Here is a 23547-nt window from a genome sequence, read left to right as displayed (position 1 = left end):
GAAGAGTTTCTAATGTGTGTGTACATAGTGCCTTAAATTTAATATTATAGAGCTGGGCTCGGTGGCTCAGCCTGTAATCCCGCGCCTTTGGGAGGCTGAGGGGAGTGGATTGCCTGAGCCCGCGGATTCGAGATCCACCTGGGCAGCGAGATCTCATCTCTACAATAAATCAAAAAATCAGCCGGGCGTGGTAGCACATGCCTGTAATTCCGGCTACTCGGAAGGCTGAGGCGGAAGGATCACGGGAGCCCAGCAGGCGAGGCTGCGGTGGAGCGGCCACTGCACTCCAGTCTGGGCGACAGAGTGAGATTCCAACTCAGAAAAAGAAATTTAATATTATAGATAGATAGATAGATACAATGTCACCATTTGACTGAAGGTCATTCCTTCTTTCATTTTTTTTGTGATCTTCACAGCACAACCCTCATTGTGCCCTTTCCTTCCTTCTGCCTCCTTGATTCTGCTTATTAAAAGGTCAAGGTCCTTCTTATTTTTCCATTGGCAAGTCTACCCATTTTCACTGGGTGTGTAGTCAATTCATGAATACAGTTAATCGAAGTCTTTCTAACACCAACCATCTGGATGAGATATGTAATATTTAGTTTAATTGTTCATTTTCGAACACTGGATATTTCAAATACTGTGAATAAAGCATTTGACGTTTTCATTCAATTCAATTTTTTTCCTAAAAATGTTTTGGTGTCCAAGAAAAAATAACTCGCCTAGATTCTTAGATTCCTACCAGTTTTAGCTGCATGAACAAATAAATGGCTGAGACTTTTTCTAATAATTTTGGGCAGTGTAGACAGATATTGAAGATGGTGCGGGAAGTACACCCTGGAAATTTTTCTCTGAGTTCCTTGTCAATCCCACACACACACATGCGATGGGAACTCCATGATTACAATGTTGATCTGGTATAGCTCTGGACTGCTGGATGAAGGACTTTCTTTGAAGTGAGCAACACTGACAAATATTAATGAGTTCATACCACTAGCAATTGTTGACAGCACACCCAGTACTCTACCCATTTCAGAACGTGAAAGGGCAAGTATTCAGGAAGGATATATTATCCTTTAAAAATAACAAAAATAGAGAGATTCCAACCAGCACAGTTCATGTTTGCCTGAAGAATGAGTAACATAGTTGCTTTATTTTCAATATTCTTTGCAAATAACTGAATAAGTGAGCTACACATATGGGAAACTAGGAGTATGTGAATGAAAAAGGAAAACAAAAGAAAGAAATACAAGACTAGACAATGTAATCTTCTACTTAAACATTTCAGAATTTTATTAGTCCTTAAAAAAAGCCCTCTTTCTTCTGAATTAACTCAATACCCTTATCTTGATTACCCTCAAACATGGTTTAGTTTGATTTTATTTACTACTAAATTATGTGAATCATTACTTAACTAAACCTATCAAAGACTAGAAAAAATTTGAGCAAGACTAATTATAATGAAATACAGCATTTAAAGTTTAAACCTGTGTATGAGGCATGTCAGGAGTATAAATCTGCGCTTTTGACTCTACAATTGACTAATGCAGGAAGCAAAACAGTGAGAGAAAATAGAAGTTGCCTAAAGATTACTTTTTTTCCTTTGCAAAAGTGCAGGGTCCTTTAAAACTGTCTCACTCAGACAGTATCTACATATAGTCACACTGTTTTCCAAAAATAATTTGATGTTTTGAAAATAACTATTATCCTATGATAATAACATCATAGGATAATTAGCCATTTTAGGGTTGATGATATTGTCACTTCTTGGTGTATAGCCCTCTTGATAGTGAGGCGGGAGACTACTCCCATGGAACAACAGCTTTATTTTATACAATTGAATATAGAAATTTGAGGATTTTACATTTACAAGGATTTTAAATAATTTGAAAATTGAAGCATTTGATGTACATCCTAGGGGAATAGCAACATTTATAAAATAATTCATTGTTGACCTTAGGTGATGGATTAAAAACAGAATTTGGTAACTTTTGCAGCAGGGGTCAGTGAGCAAGGTCTAAGGAAAGAATCAAGAAGAATTGTGTTCAGATCGATTTTGTATAACCACAATTTATACATGGTTATGTCTCTTACTTTTCATACTCAGCTAATATAAAGGTGCTCCAAGGGAAAGATCAGTATTTTAAATAATGTATTTGCTTAAAATATCAAATGGTGGCTGCCTAATAAAAATCTTATTACCTTTAACCATGTTCAGAAACGGAGGCAACCTCTCTCCCTAGATCAGAATTAAAACAAGCGAGATCAATTAAGCACTCTTGAATGTAGCCTTTTCACACCCACATTCTTTTTCAGATCAGTCTAGGTGGACATCTATTACCTAAATGCATATCCCATGATATCAGATTCTTGTCTTATATTTCTTTGCCTTAGGCAGAATTTTTCTGTGGTTCTGACTGGATCTGACTACAAACTGAGCAGAGCTTAATTAAGAATGGTCAGGAAGAATAAAATGGGGAAAGAAGGCATTCAGATAATAGATAAAGATAAACATCCTGGTATTGTTCCTGTTTTGATACCTTTGAGCAAAGCTGCTGTGGAAAGATACATAGATTGCTGGAAAATGCAGGGTTATTATGGAGGAAATAACTCACAGGATGATTTTCAGAGCCCGACTAAACAGCTACTTGATTAACTCCTGATAAAACTCAGAGCGCACAAAGCGAGGCAGCGAATCCTTTTCCATCAGGGCATGAATTCTTTTCTGGGCCACATCAAAGCTGCTCAAGGAAGCTTCCACCAGGTTCTTCATTGTGATGTCCTTAGTGAAGTGGTCAATATTCACCTGTGGGCCAGAAAACAGGGTTGCTGAGTCAGACAGAATTTGATGAGGGGTGGAGAGGGAGGTGGAATTTCTCATCAATAAAGTACAAGAGGGGACAAAAAGTCATTAAAAAGTGAGACATATTACTTCTATTTTATAGACAATGGGGTAAGACAGCTCATGCTCTAATAGAAGTATGCCTCAGATTAAGACCCAACTGATGTTAGATACCCGCCAGGTGTCAGACCTCCCACGGCAGCTAACACATGCATGCCTCGTGTAATACTAACAACCACCCTAAGAATGAGTCTCTCTTTTTATAGAAAAAAAAAATGTGGCTGGGCTCAGTGACTCAGGCTGTAATCCCAGCACTTTGGGAGGCTGAGGCAAGTGAGTTGCCTGAGCTCACGGGTTCGAGACCAGCCCAGGCAACTTGGCGAGACCTCAACTTTACAATAAATCAAAATTAGCTGGGTGTAGTTCTGGCTACTTGGCCTGTAGTTCTGACTACTTGGAAGGCTGAGGTGGAAGGATTGCTGGAGCCCAGCAGGTCAACGCTGGGGTAGCAGTAAGCATGCCACTGCACTTCAGCCTAGGCGATGGAAAGAGACTCCCACTCAAAAAAAAGGAAGAAAAAATGTATATCTAGAAGGTTAAGTGGCTTCACCAAAATCATAAAGCCAATATTTGTATTTAAATATTGGCACTAGAAGTTGAATCCAGGTTTCCTGATACCTAATTTCAAAATCCTCCCACTACAGCATTTGGTTTCATGCTGAGGGGAGGAATTGAAGGGAGAGAAAGAAATTCTAACTAGGGATTCAGGACCTTTGGCATGGCTCCAGAAGGACAAGGAAGTTTAGTCTGTCTTAAAATGAACTGGAAAACAGTTGTTCTGAAAGAATAATAATGATAAACACAGTAGCTAGTAGCTGCTATGCTTTGAGTGCTTAGCCTGTGCTACGCACTGTGCTGAGAACCTCACAATGATGAACACATTTAATCTTATAGCTCCTTGAGGTAGATACTGTCATCCTCATTTTTACAGTTGAGGAAACAGAGGCACAGAAATGTTGTAGGATTTGCCCAGTTCGTTGATGAGAGGAGAAAAGATGTAAAAACTCAGCTTTTTTTTTTTTTTTTTTTTTTTTTACCTCCTGGGCAAAAGCAGTCCTTCTGCCTCAGTATCCCAAAGCACTATAATTATAGGCATGAGCCAACACACCCGGCCGAGAAATTCAGTTTTTAACCAGCAGACTACAGACACTGTGGCTTCTATGTTCCTAATGCAGTGCCACTATACTGTACACATCATTCCTGTCAGGGTCTATGTGAATGGTTCCCCTGGAGCTGTGCAGGGTATAGCCTGTATGAGCTTGCCCAAATCTGATTTGAAAGGAATCTTTATACTTCACACATTGTATGCTTTAATGACTCTGAAGGGGGTTGAGTGTAAAGGAGAAAGAAATGGAATCCAAATCAGCCAACGGTTCTGAATCAAAAGACTGAAGAACATTTCAGGTCTCTCCTGGGCTGCTAGAGGTACTTGGTACTGAAAAGAGCTATTTGACTAAGATAATTATGAAGCTAGAGCCAGAGACAAAGGGCATGATTTCCTGGGGAGCCAGGTCAGATCAGACAGCAAGACCAAGCTTTGCTGCAAAGTCCAGGATGAAGGGAGCTGAGGCTAGGGTAAGGTTTGCCAAAGGTGAAAAAGCCCAGCATGCTATTTGCAGGCACAGAGGAAGACCAGACTGTCAGAACTGAGATCATCCTCAGAGATGATGGAGTCCAATGTCTGCCTTTACATGTGAATACTTAGGCTAAATTATATGTCCACGGACAGCTACTGCCGTAATGCAGATTTCTCTATTCTCAGTCTATTTTTCTTCCCACCACACTAAGACAATGGTTTTCCTTCTCTTATATAAATATATACTTTTACTGAGCTAGCTAGGTAAGCAGACTTACTCCAAATGGTAGAATTTTTTTTGTTTTTAATTGGGGTTTCACTCTGTCACCCAGGCTGGAGTGCAGTGCCACAATCACAGCACTGAAGTCTCGATCTCCCGCGTTGAAGTGATCCTTCTGCTTCAGCCTATTGTGTAGCTGGGACTTCAGGCATAAGCCACCACTCCTGGCCAATGTCCTTTTTTAATTTTTTTTGTAGCGACAAGGTCTCCTATGGTGCCCAGGCTGGTCTCAAACTCCTGGGCTCAAGCAATTCTCCACCTTGGCCTCTCAAAGTGCTAAGATTACAGACATGAGCCACAGTGCCTGGCTGAATGGTTGAATTTCTAAAAATTACAAAAGTATCTTTAAGTCTTGTTTTTTAAAGGAGTGATACACTTAAAACCCTCTAAGACATAGTATCCAGCAACAAATTGCAGTTCTTTCCTTTATTATTTTTATGTGCCAAAATCTTCTAATGAGTCAATCTTATAATATTCATCAACTTACTTATCCTGAAAAAAATCATTTCATTAATTTTAAATACAATCAAATGACAATTTGCAATGTAAAAAGTATTTCCTTATTGAATCACCCAAGGCCATTTCTATTTGCTAAATCTTAGTTCCAATTCTTACTACTGTATCTCTCAGTCAGTTGCTCATATTAAACAGCTGAGGTGAGGCAGGGCAGGACGACTCATGCCTATAATTCCAACACTTTTGGAGGCTGAGGTGAGAGGATTACCTGAGCCCATGGGCCCGAGACCAGTCTGGGCAACTTGGTGAGACCTCATCTCTATAATAAATTAAAAAATTAGACAGGCGTGGTGGCACATGCCTGTACTCCCAGCTACTTGGAAGGCTAAGCCGGAAAGATCACCTGAGCTCAGTAGCTCGAGACTGCGGTGGCCATGAGTGTGCCTCTGCACTCCAGCCTGGGCGACAGAGTAAGACTCCAATTAAAAAAAAAAAAGCTGAGGTGAATATTCACAGAAAGAAAGTACTGTCCAGGCAAATAGTAATCTATATTGACCTTATATAAGTCAATCTCATCAAAATGAAACAGTAAATATTTGGGTCAAAAGACATGACTTGGAGAATCTTTAAGTAATAAAAGTTATAACTTATTAAACATACTCCAGATGCACCTACATATATGTAGGGTGTGTGAAAGCACCTTTTGCAGTAGAAAAGCAAACAAACAAGAATTAGAGAGCATTAGTTAAAGACTTGCCCAAAATTCCCCATCTAAGAAGGTCTGGAGTTGGAGATTTACATCCTTGTGTCTCACAAATATTTACCGAATGCTTTTCAAGTGCCAGGAGCAGGAATCACATTCTCTCTAAAGCCCAGCTCAGGCTCATCACTCTACGTTACCCTGGGCTGCCTGTATTTGGGGGTCTTCTATATACTATTGTCCCCTATGCAAGCATAGAGCATTCACAATGAAGGCCAACACCATTTTAATTAGAACCTTGCAATTGGTGGCCAACATCTATTTGTTTGAGTAATTTAGCAATTCGGGGTATTATTTATTTTAACTCTATTTTCAATGTATCATATTTTCATAATAATCAATAGTTTTCCAAGAGCTCAGAAAAACTACCATTTATAGATATTTCAACAAATTCTAGAATTCTGTGAAAAGAAATGAAGTTGATAGGAAAGAAAGTTGGAAACAGGAAATCCACTCAAAATAGAAAAATGTATGTCCAACTTAATATTATATCAATCTTGTTAACATGTATGGAGAGATTCCATGCAAAAAAAAAAAAAAGAAAAAGTGGCCCCACATAACTGGCATCAGAAGTAGGGTTGAGGCTGGACAAGGTGACTCATGCCTGTAATCCCAGCACATTGGGAGACAGAGGCTGGAGAATCACTTGAGCCCAGGAGTTCAAGACTAGTCTGGGCAACTTAGTGAAATCTCACCTATACAAAAAAAATTTTTTTAATGAGCAAGGTGTGCTGGTGCTTGCCTATAGTCCTAGCTACTTGGGTGACTGAAGCAGAAGGATTGCCTGAGATCAGGAGTTAGAAGCTACCGTGAGTGATGATCGTGCCACTGCACTTCAGCCTGGGTGACAGAAGCAGGAAGAGAAAAAGAAGTATAGGAGCTAACATATAGGCTTGGGGTTGAGGTTGAGGAGTGGGAGAGTTCTGGAAAGAATCTCATCAATAAATGTGCACATCAGGACTAGACCTAGGTAGTTCCCTTCTAGGACCTTTCATTTCCTTGACTTTGATCCATGGTACCCTATACTCCTAACCTCCATGTGTGATGGAAGGAACACAGCTATTTTTATTAAGGTACATAATTTACCCATTCATTCAAATGTATTTGCCCTTTAAAAAGAGTCAGTGAGGGATAGTTCATAACCAAAGGAATAAATATCTAATGGTGGAACTTCAGGAGTCTAGACCACTTGTGGGAGAAAAGGGATATGGGTTTTCCCCTTCTCAAATCATTTTAGTAGAGTGCTGCCTACCCTCAGGGTTTGCTCAAATTACCTCTATACTTGACTCCAAACCTTGATGAAACATTTCATATCCTTACTATATTAAACAAGTGAAATTAGAATCACCTGACCAAAACATGATGACCAGGCCTTCCTGCAGCCATACTGAATTCCACAACAGGCTTTTCAATGTGGTCTCATAAACAGCAATGGAGAGAGCAGATAAACTTCCCCAAAGTTGCTTTGAAATCAACACATGTCTGGTCTTTGGAAGTCAGTTAGTGGTATAATGGCTTTCAACACCTCTAGCACTGTTTATTTCGTAATATTTTTATTTTCATGAGTGAATGCCCTGTTGTCCCAACTACAGCATAAATAGTAAGAACCTGGGGGAAAAAATAAAGGATAAAAAAGAGTAGAGCAGGAAAAAGAAAAAGAGTGAGGTATTTAAGGGAAAGAAAAAGAAAGAGCAGGGAAAGGAAAGACAAACAAAGAAAAGTGGTAGGAATGCTCACTAGGCATTAAATAGTTCAGACACCAAGATACAGGCAGAGTATCCCTTCTCCGAAATGCTTGAGACCAGAAGGGTTTTGGACTTGGGATTTTTTTTTGGTTTTGGAATATCTGCATATACATAATGAGATATTTTGGAGATGGAACCCAAGTCTAAACATGAAATTTATTTGTTTCACATATACCATTTATACGTGACCTGAAGATAATTTTATATAATAATTTAAATAATTTTGTGTGAGAAACAAAGCTTTGACTGTGTTTTGATTGAGACCACAATGAAGTCAAGTCACATGAGGGCAAGTGTAGAATTTTCTGCTTGTGGCATCCTGGAATTCAAAAAGTTTCAGAATTGGGTGCATTTTGGATTTTGAATTTCTGATTAGAGATGCTCAACATGTATGCATATTTTCATATCTCCTTACAACAATTCCGTACAAAAGAGTCTCCATTATTCTTAGTTTTGCAAAGAGAGAAACTAAGTTCCGAGAGGCTCACCAGTTCATCCCAGAGATCACACTGGTATCATTCCCACTTGAGGTTACATGCTGCTGCAGTGAGACCCATATAGCTAGGAAGTGTCCTAAACAGGATTCAAGTTCATGTCTGCTTGATCATATTGCTCTACCTTTGTATTCAATAGGTGCTTAATAAGGTGGCCTACTCACATATAGCAGTAGCCTTTGGCTCCCAACGGTTGGCCTGTATATCAGATGTAAATCCTTCTTGAGAGCTTGTTGAGTTGACACTTAACTGATCCATCTACCACCAGTACTAACCTCCTTAGGGGCCTCTGTTTGGATGAATTCTTCGTAAATTTGCTTTGCCTTCTCAGCCATCTTGGCAGGGGACCTGATCTTCTTGTAATCCTCACAGGCAATCCAGAACTCAAGATTTTCTTCGCTGAATTCAGACTTCAGGAAACTTTTGAAACTGGCCAGTCCATCTATAAAGGAAAAAAGTCAGTTGGGGAAATTTATTAATTTATTTAACAGACACTATGCCCTGCTGTATGCCCTAGGCTTACTTGCGATATATTTCTGTCATTTGTTTAAGAACCTTACAAATATCAACTCATTTAATCCTCCTTACATACCTAAGAGACAGGTGCTATCAATATCCCATTCTCTAAATGAGATCTAAGAGGTCAAGTGACTTGTCCATAGATAACCAGCTGGTAAGTAGAATAGCTGGGATTCATACCCAGGCAGTCTGACTCAGGTCCCTGCATTTATCCATTATTCAAAACTACTTCTCAAGAAACGCATGACTCAGCTTCTTAGAAAAGAAACTGTCCTGCTTTCTACTGTACTTGAACTGAGAGAAAACTAGAAGGCCAACACACAAGGGGGAACCAAAGAAAATCCAGAATTTATTTATGAATAACTGTGTGTTTATTCTTAGATGTTTAAATTTCAGTCACCTTCAAAGAACTCTTCATTTGATGCAATATACCTATCGAGATGCTGTTTTCACTGCTCAAAACAGTTTATGAACTTGTCAATTTTGATCACTTTTAGTGCTTCTGCCGTTTTCGGTTTCACCTCCTCCCTTTGAGGATGTTTCCCTTTGAGGATTGTTTTCATTAGGAGAAACAAAATAAAGTCACTCAGGGTGTGAGACTGGGTGAATATGGAGAGTGGGGTGCAAGGGTCATGCCGTTTTTGATCAAAAACTGGTGAACACTCAGCGCAGTGTGGGCAGGTGCATGCTTAGATCACCCATCATGAAATGGGCAAATGCTGAAAGAATCTCACCCCCAAACTCACTGAAGCCAAATGCAGCCTCTCACAATAGCACCAACTGCTACACTGATGCTGATGGATTCTTAGAACACCTCCTAGCAGGGGAAGACTGTTCTACAAGGGGCCTGCCCTCCCAAAGATAATTCCAGGTTTTGGGGTGTCACCCCTTATAAATGCCGTATCAGTGAGAGAATGGGAAAGGGTTTGCCAATGCTATCCTATGCACAAAGTTTTGGTTAATTCATGTCTACCTTCCTTCATCCCTTTATTAAAGTGGAGAAAGGATGAGACACAGATAGATGGGAAGATGGCAGGGAACACAGAGCTTCAGGCTCACTCGTCATGGAGAGTCATAGGCAACTCTGGGACTGGACAGAGTCTTTTAAAAGAATTGAATGATCAACAAGAGTACCTGCATGATCAATGTTTGTATACCTAACCCTGAATTGTACCCCACATCTTTATAATAAATTAATTAATTAAAAAAACAAAAAACAAACAAAAAACCGATTGAATGCCATTTATATTCAGGTGAGGAATATTTACCTATTGACAGCATCAAGGAACACTATTGACACTAATGCCATTCTAAACACTTAACAACTACCAAAGAGAAAAGAATACATTAAAAACTTGGTTTGTCCGTCTAAGTAGCATTAATGTTCAGTATCATGCAGAAACTACTTACAGTCCTTTTTTCTTCTTTCTGCAGATACTTTTTGAGCAACTATTCTGTTCTAGACACCATGAGGTCTACTACCATGTTTACTACCATGGCTTCTCCCATAAAATACACATGGTTCCTGCCCTAACGAGGCTATGGATCCTGGGGAAAGTGGAAAGACAATAAAGTAATACAAGAGATATTTACACAATGAAGGGAAAACTGTATGAAATACAGACACAGGAGGGTCCGACTTCATTTTAGGCTTCGGGCAGGCAAAGAAGTAACATTCAGATTGAGACCTGAAGGATGACAGGGAAGGGTCAGATGAAGTTGCCACATGCAGAGTAGTTATGATGTCCATCAACTATCAGTTTTTGTTGTTGTTGCTGTGTTGTTGCTGTTGTTTGAGTTAAGGTTCTCACTCTGTCACTCAGGCTGGAGTGCAATGGTACAATCATGGCTCACCATAGCCTTGACTTTCTGGGCTCAGGTGATCCTTCCTCCTTAGCCTCCTGAGTAGCTGGAACTATAGGTGTGTGCCACCATGTCCAGCAAATTTTTTGATTTTTTGTAGAGACGGAGTCTCACTATACTGCCCAGGCTTGTCTTTAACTCTGGGGCTAAAGCAATCCTCCTGCCACGGCCTTCCAGAATGCTGAAATTACAGGTATGAGCCACTGCGTCTGGTCCATCCGATTTTTTAAAGTATTAAATTTGATCATAACTGTTATATTTTTGTTTTCAGTATAATATTGCTCATATAAATTTCAGTTTATAATTTTATTTTATTTTTTGTATAACAGGTGGATTTTTTACAAGTAAAAATTATATAACCTTATCAGTTTAGAATTTTAAACGTATTTATTCATATATGAGGCTTTTGGACCTTATCCTGTTGCTTTCCTTTGCTTTCCTACCCTTCCAGCATTAACTTCCAAAGTGTGGTAAGCATTTAAGAACACACTGGAGAAAATGTTTTCAATCTAAATCATCAACATTTTCTTTCTCTTTAATGCTGAATATATATAGGTATATAGTTTTTAAACCAAAATTCTAACACATGTATATCTGGAGGGAGAGACTCTATGTCCATATATTATCTAAGAAAAGTAAAGATGTCTAAAGGGTGAAGAGAGGAAAACTCTAATTTTTCAGAGGCTCTACCAAAACCACAAGCCTACCTCAGTAGCATGCCTGGTATGTCAGTTTGCCTCCTGGGGCACAGGGCAGAACTGGCTGTCATCAATCACGAAAGGGTCTGATTTTCCTCTAACTTGCCCCCACTAGGAGACAATTCTGCAATATATTAATTTTGCTTGGGAATCATATCCATGTTCTGAACTCATTTCCTTTGGCCTATTTTCAATATATTTCTCTTTCTCGCTACTTTTTATAGACTTTAAGTTTTTATTTATTAGTCTTTGCTAATACATTGACTTTACACAATAAGCACAAAAAGTAGGTAATGATTAGACTAGAGAGACACTGTTTTATAGTTGTCTGTTTTCAATTTCCCTTCTATACATTTTTATTGTCCTCATATCCTTCACAGTTTCCTGCAACCATACCCAATTCTAAAGAAAAAGAATGGCTAGGGTGATCATTAATTTGTATTAGGTCACCATCAATTTCAGGATCCAAACAAGACACTGCAGTTTGATCCCTTCTCCTTGTATTTGTTCTAAATACATTTTGGAAAAACTGATTAAAACCTAAAAATGTATCTAGGAGCAATGGTAGGTATAAGAAACCAATTTTCTCTGGAAACCTGGCGAGAAGAATTACTTTAAGACTGTTTTGATTACTTATAACTGGATAAAGTTCAATGTATTGTCTCCTCTCCCAACCCATATTTCCTACTATGTTTCCATAACAATTTGTCATAATTTAATGACATGGAAGGAAACATATATACTGAAAGAAGAAAAATAAGGTCTATTTTTCTCTGTGTCACGGTTAAAGTTTTCATTGTGTCTTAAACAAAATGTGTCAGATATTCTCTGTCAAAACAGAAAAACTCTCAGTTGCCTGATACACCTTCCAGGCAACTTTCTAGCTTCCAGGAAATGAAGACTTGTGAGCTCCGGCACAAACAGGCCTAAGACTGTGGAGGAAAAAATAACTCCACAGAAAAAGTCTGTGGTAAATTTATCCTCATTAGCCTCCTACCCCCACAACCTATCTCTGAATCACCCATTCTGCATCTTTGTAAATTGCAGAGATAAAATCTCAGTCCTCCCAAACATTGTTATTTATGACAGAGGACACACACACAGGCCAGGAATCCACAACAATGTTATCATTTACTACATTCCCAGGGAATGAACTTGGAAAAGTAACTTTCCTGCGCAGTGAGTCCATTTCCTGGATACCGATGCCATGGTTTTCATTGAATTCCACAATATTATTTCAAGTCTTTTTATCAAAATGCACACTTTAAAGCAGGACTCATAAAATGGCCTTATACAAGGGGAGAACCCAAAATCCCAGAATTATTTTTTGGAGGGCAGGTCCTTTGTAATACAGGCTTCCCTCACTAGGTTAGTTTTGTTGTGAGAGGCTGCATTCGACTTTGGTGAATTTTGTGTGTGTGGGTGTGTGTACGTGTGTGTGCGTGTGTGTAGATTCTTTGAACACATTTGCCCATTTCATGATGGGTGACTTATAAGCACACCTGCCCACACTACACTGAGCGTTCAGCAGTTTTTGACCAAAACCAACCAATATGACCCCCATGTCTCACCCTCCCAATTCACCTGATTTTGCCCAGAGCAACTTTTTTTGTTTTCCGGATGAAAAAAGTCCTCAAAGGGAAATGTTTCGCCTTGATGGAAGGGTGAAACAAAAAATGGCAGAAGCACTAAAAGGCATCAAAATTGATAAGTTCAAAAACTGTTTTGAGCAGTGGAAAAAGCTTCTTGATAGGTATATTGCATCAAACGAAAAGTACTTTGAAGGTGACTGAAATTTAAACATGTAAGAATAAATACACAATTTTTTATGAATAAATTATGGGGCTTGGGGGGGATCCTCCCTTGTATTCTATTAGCCTGTGTGATGTTTAAAACGATTCTTTTTTTCATCTGGCTTTTGAGCATTCTCTGGAGGGTCTCTTCTTGGGACCCTCTAAAGCCGCTCTTGAGACACTTTCTCCTCCTAAGCCTTGGGTTTTCTATTAGTCCCTTTCTCAGAGATTTTCTCCATTAAATTCCTGTCACCCCTTAGGAAGTTTTCCTGGTCAGATTCTAACAGACTCCAGGCCAAATACCTCTATTCTGCCAAGAACACACGTCTTCTTTGCCTGCTGCCACTGCCCTACCCATTCCACCCCCCAAAAGCCCCAGCACACCTTTCTGACAAATCACCACATTCTTCCCTGCTGAGCCTCCATGGAGCCTCTGAACACCTCTCAACATACCCCTTTACTCCCTAGGAAGCAAACGAAACCCACCCGATCATCTGGTCTTGTGGAAAAACACTCTGGGGTGGAATCCGCATGAAAATCCCAGAGCTGGCCCAAATGAGTGGTGTCACTTTTGACATCAATGCAAAAGAACAGTAGCACCATCTAAGAACAAAATGAAGCCACTTATATAAGGGGATAAAAAAAAGCCAAAATTTATTTATAAATAATTGGGTATTTATTTTTACTTGTTTGAACTAAAATCACCTTCAAAGTACTCTACATTTGTTGCGCTTTTCCACTGCTCAAAACCATTTTTGAACTTGTCAATTTTGATGCGTTTTAGTGATTTTGCCATTTTTTGTTTCACCTCTTCCACAACTGTAAAATGTTTCCCTTGGGAAACAAAAAAAAGTTGCTTTGGGCAAGACCAGATGAATAGGGAAAGTGAGACATGGGGGTCATCCTGGTTTTTTGTCAAAAACTGCCGAACACTCAGCATGGTGTAGGCATGCACTCATCATAAATCACCCATCATGAAATGAGCAAACATGTTTTAAAAGAATCTCAAAAAAAAAAAAATCACTGAAGCCAAACGCAGCCTATTAACAATAAAGCTAGCTGGTACACTGATGCCAACGAGTTCACAGAACACTTACCTAGGGGGAAAGCCTGTGTTGCAAGGAGTCTGCCCTTCAAAAAATAATCCTGAATTTTTTGTGCCCCCCCTTGTAAAACAAACCACTTTGAAAATAAAAGGAGCATTAGGCAAATCCAAGTCAGTTTGGTATAAAAAGAAAAAACTATTGAAAACTAAATTCGTGCAAATCTCTTCAATGGGGGATTGGGGGGAAGTGAAATGGCATGATAGTTGACAAGTACTATTACATAGCTTATTGGTTCAAAGCATGAACTCTAGAGTCAAGATTGCCTGGGGGGTGAATCCTGGCACATTATATTACTGCAATAACTTGGTGAAGTAATCTAATCTCTCTGTTGCTTCATCTTGTTAACTGGAGATGATAATGGAATCTACCTGATGGGACGGAGGTAAGGATTAAACAATTTATTTAAAGCTTTCGCGTGGTGCTGAACATAATGATCACTATGTAGCTCACTACATGCTAACTTTTATCATTATTATTCATATACATTTAAAACTAACCTTTATCACCCTTCAAGACCCATTTCAAATGCTGCCTCATCTGTGACATAGTCTTTATTCACCACTAATGACTTGCTCTTGAGGATTTTTTTCACTGTAAGAGAAGAGATTGCTTTCTGTTCTTTTGTTGAGACTGTTTGCTTATACAGCCATCTTTTTCATAAGACTAGTAATTTTTGAGTTCAAGGTTTGAATTTGCCCTTTAGTTTTGTGTCCCACCTCCTAGCCTACATCTGTGTACCTAACATTTAATAGAGGTTCTCACTGAACCAAATAAGATACATTAAGGGAAGCATTTCTTCCAAGTTACAGAATCAAAGAACACACACTTTAAAGAAAAATAAATTCACTCGTTTTGCTGTTGCTGTAGAGTTTTGTTTTACAGGAAAGTTAGCTAAACTTTCTGTGTATCAGTTTGTTTTCTGATAAATAGGGATTGTGACTATACCTAAATCCTAATATTACTGTAATCATTAAATAAACCAATATATGCAAAGTGCTTAGGACCATGCCTAGCACATGAATAATAAATATTATATATTACATTTATTATTATAGTAATTATTATCAAGAAAGTTGTGGTTGCCAGTGAGTAAGATGATGATTTGAAAGAGTCAGAGAAGAGAAGGAAGAAAACTGAAAGGCAAAGAGAAAGAAGCAGATGGAGGGTCCAAAGATAGAAATAGGCAGACGAATCTGGATCCAGGCTACTTCCTTCCTGTGGATGAACACAGATCTCAAGGGTGTCTCAAGGAAATGTTCTGACCTTTTGAAACTCCTGGGGAAAAGAGATCCACATAAAAACTTTGCTGCTACTTGACTGTTTCATTCTTCCTCTGCTCTTAAAAATGGAATTACAAAATGTCACTGTCTTGTTTAAACTCCCATGTACAATCTATTTTTGTGTTATAAGAGCAACACACTGGTTATATGCCCTATGGACCTATTATATGAAAACAGATGGTGCCACTTACGGAATTGAAGGCAAAACATGTAAGATGTTGATGTGCTTTCAGAACAGAGTCAGATTTGCTGGATGATAGAAGTTATTGAAAAATGAAGAAAGGTAAGAGGACCCTAAAAAGGATAAGACTGAATACAAGCTTAACTGTCTTTTTTAAAAGAGGTTTGGTACCAACAGATTTCATTTCTAATCAAGAAAAATTAAGAAAGGTGTGAATTTAAGAAATGCTTGGGGGAACTATATTAACGATGAAAGTCAATATCCTGCATTAGCACAAGAGAATGTCAAATGTCCCTTATAAATCAACAAAGATGCTACTCCTCAAGTTTATATGGTTTAAATTTACCAACTCAAACATGCAAGAAGGGCTTGTGAACTTTTAGATGCATATATTTTTCTCAAATATATCTTTCTTCATTATCTGTTTTGCATTAATCACAGTTAGTACTAGATATTTTCTGATTGTAGACTATTAGTTTTAGCAGATCCAAATATGAATATCTTATAAGAACGGAGTTACAAAAGTTTGGCTTACAGTTATTCATGGTGCACGATAGCTGGTGTTTGGGGAAATAGGTCAAATATTGTTTCTTCAGGTTAATGAATTTGAGGTACAATTATTTGGGCATGCTAGTCATTCCACTGGTTCTTCTCTAGGAATGGCCGAAAGAACAAAGATACAGTGGCAAGAGGGGATACAGAGAAAGAAGATGAGTCAAAGGGAGAAGCACACAGAGAGGGGAATGGACAGATAAAGGAGAGAGCGACAGTAAGAATAGAAAAATAGAGAGGGAAGAGACTGTCTTCTTTACTAATGGCTTCACCTCCCATAGGACATGGCTCTCCTTTGTTTCTGTGAGATCCCTATACTGTACCTGTATCATAAACTTCTTTTATATTCTAGCTAGTTTGAATGGATAAGTATCCCTTTCAAATAAATAATTGAGCAGAATAGTTATCAAATATTTTTCCACTTATTGCTTGGGGATATTAATTGCCCAAGCCTTATAAATATAATTACATAAGAGGATAATTGTGTGGAACTTATTTTACACAAACACATATACACACATGCATATTATATTCATATGTATAATTTAAAAATATGTAATAAACAATTAAATAAAATATTAGATATATATACATAAGTAGGTGCATACACATACATATGCACAAACACACATAGGTTTTTCCCTCGAAAAAGTAAAAAATATTACTGTGAGACTCTCAAGCCGCAATTTCATACCATGGTAATCACCTGTTTGCAAACTGAAGGCCTTCAGTCCCTCAACAAATGCTAAGGTGTTAACACTAACTGCCTGTGACTTAACTCCTACCCCTAGCTTTCTTATCCTGATAGATCTCTGTCCCCTGAAGTCCTGAAATATATGACCATGTGGCTCTAAGGATTATATACAGGCGCATAAATATTTACCCTCCTCCTTAATGGTTTTGAAAACATGTAAGTAGCTCAGCTAACTCTCAGGTTTCTCAACAACAGCAATAAATTTCTGTACTCAGTGAATTTAGCATTCACAATTTATTAATAGCTCATCTGCCAAACTGCTATTGGCCCCCAAACCACTGGGGCAACACAAGAAATCAATTGATAAACATAAAAACTTTTTGCCTAGTTGACCTCATGGAATGTCTAGGTCCAAGAGGCAAATTTAATTAATTTGTTAACTCATTCATCCAATAAATATTTATCAAATACCTTATGTCAGGGGAGGGTACTCCGCTTAGCACAAAAAAGAAAAAGAAAGTCAGAAATGAATAAAAGTGAGAAAGTTCCAAATTAGAGACTTTGATGTTGTCTCCCAAAATAAGAGATTAATTCTGTCTCTGGCAAGTAGAAGCTTACTTCACCAAAAACAAGGCATAAAAAATGTTCACATACAATTCAACACATATTTTTTGTCATTTACTCTTGTGCCCATTAGTCAGAAATGCTTTGAGAAATATATTGTAAATCCTTATTTTTGGTCTTGTGAAATCTTTGTAAATCCTTATTTTGCAATGCATGTAACAAAGTTTCATGTCCCATTCATGTGGTGAAGATGGAGAAATATGAATTGCGTATTTTAAATTTAATTATACTTTTAGAGTGAATTATTTAATAAATATTTGTTCTTCCCATACTATGTACTTCCTGCTGTGAAATTATTCAGATGAAAAAGACCAAATCTTGGCTGTCAGTGAATTTATAATCTATCATGGATGGAAGACGGCTATAAACAGAATACAAGGCAAGTATTAAGTGCCATAAAAGATGTGCAAACAGATGGCTCTGTCAGTTCAGAGGGTAGATAAATTGTTCTGGGTGGTCAAGGAAGTGTAGGCATTTTGTATTTGAATTAGCTATTGTAGGAGATGGAGAATTTTGACAGATAGAAATGTAAGTACAAGGTATTCCACCCAAAGGGATTACATGTAGAAATCCTATATAGAACAGAAAATATTCGATTTGTCTACATTTCCCTGCTGGTAGCCAAATAGTTATGGTGAATCTTGAATGGTAGAAACTTGAACTTGATACTGTAAACCTTGAGAATCAGTAAGGATTTCAGATTAGGGAAAAGGCAAGTTGTGCTCATCCGTGCATTAGTATTAGTCAGCACCTTTGTCACATTTTGAATGAAGATGTAAAAGGCATGCTACCAGAAGAGGAAACTGAGGCTGGGGGAGATAACAACCCATGTCAGGTCACAAAAGAAGTGCATAGTAGTTTGAACTAGAATATACAACCTATGACTTGTCCAGTGATTTTTACACTGCTTTAGCCAATCTTTATCAATTCATTATGAGGCTAAGCCAGGAAAGGTTGTTTCTCTATTTTACTGCTTAGAATATTGAGAATCAAACAGTTTAAGCCATTTGTTCTGGTTTGCACAAGAAAGACATCTGGGAACACAACCTGCAATCATGAGTCTTCAGAACACCTATGTTCACATGTTCCCAGTGCTGTAGACCTTCCTCTTCTTGTGAGCTGGATAACCACACACCTGCCATACCTGTCCCTGTTGAGACCACTTTTTAAAAATGTAGAAATGTCAAAATCAGGGAAAAAGAACACAGGCAACACAAAGGTGTTTCTATCCCTACCTTGACCTTTGTAAAAAAACAAATGTGAACTCACAGTTGTTCTGCAGAAGCTTGTCCAGGGAATCACGCCACTGCAGGGCCTCATCAGTTGAGGGTCTAAATAAGGAAGAATGAGAAAGGAAAAAAAGAAAAAAAGAATAAGGAAAGAAAATGGTTACAGCATAAGTTAAAAGTTAACCACACATAACAGCAATGACTTGTCTCTGTTTTCCTTATGAAATTATACAACTGGTGAACCATCCTCAAGACAAGAAAGTTTAAGTTTGTTTTTTGTTTGTTTGTTTTCTAACAATTGGGTTTGATGAGTTGGGTTTGCTTTCATACATCTGTGTTGCATGCCGTCATCCCTTTTTAAACTGCTGGGTTAAGTCTGTCCCTTTTTAGAAGTAGAGTCAATCTGCCATGAAGCTGTGTCTTGATATTCTTGTATTTCTCATGACAGTGGTTCGAGTCGTGGTTTTTTTAATCCAAATATTACTTCATGAAATCCAGTTGTCACATTACAGGGATTGAACTCATGTTCTCTACCTCACCAATACTTGATGTTAATCACCTAATGTAATCAGCAAAGGGCACTGGGTTCCACATCCACAACCCAAGGCCATCTCATTAAGGCTAGTGGAAGATGGAATGTGTGATGCTGCCTCATGTTGAGAATGTGATCATAGCAAGTCTACATTTTTTTTAAAAAGTAGGTATATTTTCCCTGACCACTTAGGATAAGATAATATTTTTATAAGATTTACTGACTGATAAAGAAAAAGTGGTTAATATATCCTGAATAGGAATGTTGTACACAAAAGCTCAAAAGAAGGTAATATCCAACATATAATTTATCCTTAGGCTGTTTTTATTTTAACATTTATATATGCAGAAACCCTGCAGCTATTTCATTTGAACCACAAATTTTTCTTTCACAGCAGGATGTGTCAAGTAAAGCTGGTGCTGTCTGGGAAAAATGGCTCTTTGCACTCTCCCTAGCTTACCCTGCCTGAACTCTTACATTATGATGTGAGTTCCTCATAGTCAAATCAAAACACACTGACAAGGCATTTATTAGAATCTGAAGGCCAATGGAGGTATTTTTACTAATTTGGGATTGCTCTTAAATTATTTATCAACTGCTCAGACAATTTGAGAAAATTCCTGCTTCTAGTTTTTGTAAAATGATACTTTGGGGGTTTTAATTATTCAGATGAGCAGCTTTGGTTGAAAAGACAATTGTTTATTCTGCTTTTCATTTTGCTGTCCCAAGCTCAGATTCAGCCTCACAGTATATATGTGAGGAGTTTAAGATGGCAGTAGGTTTTTGGCTAAAGTATTGTGAATAATTCTCTTATTTCTCTATTGCATATTGCAGAACACTACAGATTGAGTCCTAATTAAATGATTTTTTAATAAAGCTTTATGCATTCGCTCTTTGAAAGCTAAATTTTCCAAAAATAAGGGTAACAAAGCTTGTGAAATGATCTTAGGTGATTTCTGTTTTCCTGGCTAGAAACACAGGTGTCATAGATTCCTCAGAAGTTTATTTCTTTTCTTTTTTTTTTTTTTGAGTTGGAGTCTCATTCTGTCACCCAGACTGGAGTGCAGTGGCACACTCCTGGCCACCGCAGCCTCAACCTGCTGGGCCCTGGCGATCCTTCCGCCTCAGCCTTCCAAGTAGCTGGAACTACAGGTGAGCGCTACCGCGCCTGGTTAATTTTTGATTTTTATTGTAGAGATGAGGTCTCGCCAAGTTACCCAGGCGGGTCTCCAACCCGCAGGCTCAGGCAATTCACTCACCCTGGCCTCCCAAAGCGCGGGATTACAGGCTGAGCCACTAAGCCCGGCCCAGAAGTTTATTTTTAATAAGTGAACAACCAATCTTCCCTCTACCCCTTTTCTTTCAGCTTGTATAAAGGAGCATGGAAAGAATAAATGGCCTAAAGGAAGAATAATAGGTTTATAAGTGTGTCTCTATTTTGTTCTGGTTCATTTTATTTCTAACCAGACAAAAATCTACTTACTAGAGGTCAATAACTCCTTTCAGCTCTTCTATATTACCTCATATTGAGAACTATCCCTATGCACATATTATTTTATACCTACATGATTAGCATAAGGCTTTACACATCATATGTTCTTCACTATAGTGGACTCAATGTTTTGTACATAATGGACACCCACCAAGTCCCTATAATTATTGACAGAAGCAGCAGGACATTAAATTACTGGACAAAAGGAACTGGCTCCGAGCAAGGGAAGGCCTGGTCTACTCACAGGGTCTCCTGATTTTATAAATATTCTCATTAAATGAAATCACCTTCTCACCCTCCTTGACCTCTGATTAGTAAGAGAAGCAAAGGAAGAAGAAATGACATGAGCAGGTGCTCTAAACTTAAGCATGTTACCAGATCTAATTTCCCCCCAAGTAGCCTTGTTAGAATCAGCAGCACCTCACAGCCAAGATTAAATTCCTGAAAAGGACATGTGCATAGCCCACTTGGGGTGAAATTAGTCTAAATTGATTTAAGGGCACAGTCAAGCAGGACACAACCCCCACAGCATGAAGCCCAGTGTTCTGATTACCAGCCTAGGAGGTAGCAGAGGTTCATCCTGTCCCTATTCTCAGAATTTTCCAACCCTCATTAAGTCTGACTTCAATGGAAATGCAGATCTAAATGACCAAAAAGCATGCTTGTTGCAAGGTCATAGCTGATCACAGAGGGTGGGCATGAAGGCTCTGTGTGTGGGTGTGTGGGGGAGAGATAGGAAGCCAGTTCAAAAGAAAGTCAAAATAAACATCTCTAGAGATGATTAATTGCATGTTTTATAATGCCTAGTGTAAATGCCAGCTGGCCCAGGAAGTGACCATCTCAGCTAGAAGTACACTCTCTCTTTGCTCTTACCACATTTATTCACTGAATCTCTCACATGGTAATGATGTACTCACTGCCAAAAGGTATAGCTTGTCATTGGAGAGCCCTTCCCAGTCTATCCTATCCTACGATATTTCCCCCACAGCATCAATCCACCCTGTAATAAATGTGTCAGATCAATAGATGAATGAATGATGGCTCATTTTACCCAGAGTTAGCCTGGATGTTGAAACCCAAAACTTAGATTTTAATCGATTAGTGTCATGAACCATTACTACAGATGTTGGCAACTCTGACGTTTACGAGCTGTAACTATGGGAAAGTGTTTTAACCTCTCTAAGCACGAGAGCTTGTTTTTAGGTTTGTTTGTTTTTGCTTTTGTTTGGTTTGGCTTTTAATCTGCACACTGCCTGGCATATATTTCAATGTTCCTGCAATGTTCTCGCATGTTCTTGCTCTTCACAAGGAGAATAAAATTCAAGTCATTTATTATCACTTAAAAGTTTTTACTCCTCTCTCTCTTTCTGATCTATAATACAGTCTGTTTTTTACCAGTCTCAAGTCCATTAACACTGATGAGCCCTTACCCCACAGCCAGCGGGGACCTGGGTATCATGGATGATGATACAGATTTTTAAAAAGAAGAAGAAAAAACTTCCATGTCCATACGTGGGCCCCAAATTGTGCATACATCTTTATCCCTCACCACAGGGCTCTGCAGTTAACCAGGGGAGAGTGTATGGGGGACAACGTTCCGTAACTGTTCTTCAGTAGCAAGGCGAGGTACTGTTGATGTGTGGAGGTCATTCTTCAATATAAAGTGGTAGGCACAACTACGACAACAGAATGTAGCTGAAAATTGCTGACATAAGTAGGGGGAAAAGAGACATTTGGAATATAAACTATAGGAATATCGATATTTTACAATTGAGACTATAAGCCATGATAACGGTCATCACAAACTAAATGTATATGGTTGACTAGTTTTGTTTATTATTTATCGTGAGGACCCACCACAGAGCCTTAGGGAATCCTCACATACAGAGGCTGGCAAACTGGGAGAACTCAGAGTAAGAAAAGGCAGAAGAGAACGCAGGATCAGACGTTAAGAAGAAAATTTTAAGAGGAGGTCAACTGGTGTACAATAACCAACGCTGCAGACTACAAATGGGGCCTTAGAGACAACAGTTTCAATGGGGTAGTAAGGTATAAACCCGATGAGAAGGAGACAAAGAAAATACTGGGAGCAGTGAGTACAGACTGCTCTTTCTAGAGTTTGCCAGTGGAAGCAAGAGAAAGGTATAGGAACAGAAGTGAAGAAGGTGAGAAAAGTATGTTTCTTCAGGGGAGAACACAGGAACTTGTTTGTTCCTAGGGGAAGAGGATCCAGAGAGAAAAAGAGCGATGGAGAATATGAAAAAAGTAACAGTAATAGACAGCTTTGGGGAGTTATAGACAATTCTTTTCCGTCTATTTTTCTCAATGGTTCATTTTTTTTTCCAAATGAGATTTAAAAAAAAACATATTAAAAAACAGAAAATGCTTTTTAAAAAATGGATTACACTGATATCAATATCCCAAGATGAGAGGGATTAAAAATGTCTTCTGTCAAGAGAAGGATTATTTTCTCCTCTGAGAGAACATGGGTAAAAAAAACACAGAACGATTTTAAAGGAGAGAGAAGAGATATTGATGGAGCTTATGCAGAACAGAATATTTTCCTGTTTGATAAAAAAGCACAGAAATTTGCCAAGCAGGAAGAGATAGAGTGGGGTTTACAGATTTGAAGGAGAACGGGAAACTTTTTTAGCGGTCAGTGTTGAACATGCAAAAAAGACACACAAATATTCTCTAGGGAGACAATTCAAACGAAAGAGGATGGAGGACAAGAGGAACAAATAATCCAATAAATAGTCACTCCCAGGTTT

The 23547-nt window shown here is 38.4% G+C and overlaps 1 protein-coding gene across 2 annotated transcripts in view; it reads right to left on the bottom strand.

The window, feature by feature from the left end:
- Positions 1 to 677: 677 nt before the first annotated feature.
- Positions 678 to 23547, bottom strand: part of RGS5 (regulator of G protein signaling 5) — a 54086-nt gene continuing 31216 nt past the window's right edge. The window contains exons 3-5 of one of the 2 annotated variants that reach the window (XM_008072869.2): positions 18793 to 18854; positions 8489 to 8655; positions 678 to 2806 (exon numbers count right to left, since the gene is read on the bottom strand). In XM_008072869.2, coding sequence (XP_008071060.1) covers positions 2645 to 2806; positions 8489 to 8655; positions 18793 to 18854 — 391 coding nt within the window. In that variant the 3' untranslated portion in view covers positions 678 to 2644. The remainder of the gene's footprint in view (positions 2807 to 8488; positions 8656 to 18792; positions 18855 to 23547) is intronic. The other variant, XM_021706351.1, reaches the window with a different exon arrangement.

This window comes from Carlito syrichta, unplaced genomic scaffold, assembly GCF_000164805.1.
Source record: "Carlito syrichta isolate Samal-C Ts95f unplaced genomic scaffold, Tarsius_syrichta-2.0.1 Scaffold315475, whole genome shotgun sequence".
NCBI lineage: Eukaryota > Metazoa > Chordata > Mammalia > Primates > Tarsiidae > Carlito > Carlito syrichta.
Note: the sequence above shows the minus strand (reverse complement) of the source record. Positions and strands in the feature narration are given on the sequence as shown.